The 3,324-nt window shown below is 41.6% G+C and overlaps 1 protein-coding gene across 1 annotated transcript; it reads left to right on the forward strand.

Annotated features, from left to right (window-relative positions):
* Positions 1–257: 257 nt before the first annotated feature.
* On the forward strand, positions 258–2,221 carry LOC131154884 (scopoletin glucosyltransferase-like). The gene has a single exon (XM_058107692.1). The coding sequence runs from the start codon at positions 508–510 to the stop codon at positions 1,960–1,962; it is 1,455 nt and encodes a 484-aa protein (XP_057963675.1). The 5' UTR covers positions 258–507; the 3' UTR covers positions 1,963–2,221.
* The last annotated feature ends 1,103 nt before the right edge of the window (positions 2,222–3,324 follow it).

Genomic DNA, 3,324 nt, shown 5'->3' on the forward strand with positions numbered 1-3,324 from the left:
AGACATTCCCATCTCAAGTTTATGGAGCATGCAGCAAGAGAATCAAATTCAGAATTAAACAAGGCAAGGACTCTGTCATGGTGTTACCAAACAGCAGAGATGGCCGGTGAAAGTGAAATCTGAAACCATTCCCATTTCCCACTCCCTCCGTTTGGCAATGAATCACTTCCGCCGCGGAAAAGATAAGTCAAAAGTTGACTTCTATGACGCCACTGCTTACCACTTATAGATTCTTGTCGGGCTTTTTTCTTATTATTGGAAAAAGCAGCTTCAATCACCACCACCACCACCACCGGCGCCCATAAACCCCGCGCCCCCCCACCACCCCCCGGGCCCCACTGGAAGCACTCACTGGGTCGGATAAGTCTCTCAAAACACTCTAAATTCTTTGAATCGTCTATATATGTAGGGATGCCATGTGATAAAAAAGAGAAACAATTTGCAGGATCCGTTCTCCTTCATCTTCATCCTCCGTTCTTGAAGCGCTGTGATTAATTTCCCATCTCCATGGATCCTGAAAATCATCAGCTTCATGTGGTGTTTTTTCCATTAATGGCTCACGGCCACTTGATCCCGTCCATGGACATGGCCAAGCTGTTCGCCGCGCGCGGTGTGAAAACTACCATAATCACCACGCCGGGCAACGCTCCTCTCTTTGCCAAAACAGTCGGAAGGAACAGAGCAGGCGGTGGTGCGGAAATCAGCATCAAAACAATCAAATTCCCCTCCGAAGAGGTGGGCTTGCCGGAAGGGTTCGAGAACCTGGACGCCGCCACCACGCCGGACCTTTCTCGGAAGTTCTTCGGGGCTACTTCCATGCTCCAACGCCCGCTCGAGCAGTTCCTGGAAGAATCCCGTCCCCACTGCCTTGTCGCCGACATGTTCTTCCCCTGGGCTACGGATGCAGCGGCAAGATTTGGAATTCCAACTTTGCTTTTCCATGGAACTAGTTTCTTTTCTCTCTGTTCTATGGCATCGCTGAGACTCTACGAGCCTTACAAACGCGTTTCCTCCGATTCCGAGCCGTTCATCCTCCCCAATTTGCCAGACGAGATCAAAATGACGAGGTTGCAAATTCCGGAACACGAAAGGCTAAACATCCAGAACGATTTCACCAAATTGCTGGATCGAGCTCGGGAAGCGGATCAGAGAAGCTACGGAGTTGTAGTAAACAGCTTCTACGAGCTTGAACCGGCTTATGCCGATCACTACAGGAAGGTAATGGGAAGGAGGGCGTGGCACATAGGGCCGGTTTCGCTCTGCAACAGAGGAAATGAGGAGAAAGCAGAGAGGGGGAAGACGGCCGCCATTGACGAACACGAGTGCTTGAAATGGCTCAATTCGAAGAAATCCAATTCAGTAATCTACATCTGCTTCGGAAGCGTGGCTAAATTTCCTCCCTCTCAGCTGTTCGAAATCGCCAGGGCTCTGGAAGCTTCAGGGCAGCAATTCATCTGGGTTGTGAGGAAGGGGAAGGACGAAGAAGAGGAAAATCAAAACGAAGACTGGTTGCCTGAACAATTCGAGGAGAGGATAGAAGGAAAGGGATTAATCATAAGAGGGTGGGCACCCCAAGTGCTGATTCTTGATCACGAAGCCATTGGAGCATTTGTGACTCACTGCGGGTGGAACTCTGTTCTGGAAGGGGTGTGCGCAGGGGTGCCGATGGTGACTTGGCCAGTGTACGCAGAGCAGTTTTATAATGAGAAGCTGGTGACTCAAATTCTGAGGATTGGGGTGGCGGTCGGAGCTCAGAAATGGAGCAGAGTGGTGGGAGATAGCGTGAAGAGGGAAGCGATTGAGAGGGCGGTGAGGATGGTAATGGCGGGGGAAGAAGCAGAGGGAATGAGGAGCAGGGCAAAGGCACTGGGAGAAATGGCAAAGAGGGCAGTTGAAGAAGGTGGATCATCTCACTCTGATTTGAATGCTTTGATCGAGGATTTGAGTTCGCGTCGCGCTTGATTCAAGCAGGAAGGACTGTGTTTGTGATCTGATGTTTTTGCTGGAACAGTGGAATGGTTCATGCCGGATGTGTTTGCGGCTCGGGGGAGAGTGAAGATGAAGAGTCACCGAAGAATGGTGTTGATCACCTTCGTCTGATTTTATTTTTATTTTTTCAAATGGCAACATAAAATTTCTCCATGCCAGTCCATTCCATTCCTTCTATTACGTTGTTTGAGTTCCAAAGTTTTATAATATTATTTTATTAAAATTAATTAAATTTTGTATAAATAGTTTTAATATATATTTTTATGTATATATTTATTATTAAGTTATTATGTATATTTATAATACATATTTTTATGGTTGTATTTAATACAATTTATCATTAAATTAAGTTTAATTAAATCAAGTTTAAATTTTAAGAATCTGCACTACTCGAGTTTAAGTTTAATAATTGCAATATTGATTGAACTTTGGAGTTTCAATTTTCAACCTCCAGTGAATTTAAGTATCCTACCATCCTATTATGTTACTTCGATTCAAGTTAAATATACTTTTAAATAAAAATATTGAGAATGATGAAGAGAAATTCAGATCCTATCTTTACAAACTATTTCTAACATATTTACTAAAAAATATGCTATAATAATGGGCCTCATAGAACTCATTCGCATTCTCCTTTACCAAACATCCAATAATATTTCCACACCACCCTCCGTGAATTTAAATCATTTCAACCGGGTTCGATAATCGGTGATAGATTAGGCGAATTATTGGGCAAAAAATTCATAATCCATATTCGACTCGTTTAAGTGACGGATTGGTAACGGTTCGGATTGGATAATTCATGACAGATGGCTGACACTACGCCATTCTTAAATATAATTTTATTATTATTTTATTAATAATTTATTTTGTGTCATAATAATAGAAGTTGTATACGAGAACTTGTCATTAGCTTGTGTATTAACTTTTCTAGTAACTATATCAACCGTTTTTACTAATTAACAATTCCTAATTCATGTATGTAAAACTGTAGACATTAAAATATAAGAAATTAGTCTCAATCCAAATCAAAATAGAAACTCAAACCGTGTGAGTCTTTCTAAAATCTAAACCTCATTACTATTCTTAAACTATGTGAGTTTTCTTTAAACATAACTATTTTCAAACTGTTAGTGATGGATTTTCAAACTGTTACTAAAAGTCCACTATTAGTGACAGATTTCAAAATCATCACTAAAAGTTATACTATTAGTGGCGGTATCAAAACTGTTACTAAAAATTACTAAAATCGTACTATTAGTGTCGATTTTAAAATCATCATTAAAAAGCCACTATTAGTGACGATTTGGGAATCCGTCATTAATAATCACTATC

Source organism: Malania oleifera, chromosome 5 (genome assembly GCF_029873635.1).
Source record: "Malania oleifera isolate guangnan ecotype guangnan chromosome 5, ASM2987363v1, whole genome shotgun sequence".
In the NCBI taxonomy this organism is placed as follows: Eukaryota; Viridiplantae; Streptophyta; class Magnoliopsida; order Santalales; family Ximeniaceae; genus Malania; species Malania oleifera.

Coding starts and splice junctions, on each gene's coding strand:
- LOC131154884 (XM_058107692.1), top strand. CDS start 508: ATGGATCCTGAAAATCATCAGCTTCATGTGGTGTTTTTTCCATTAATG.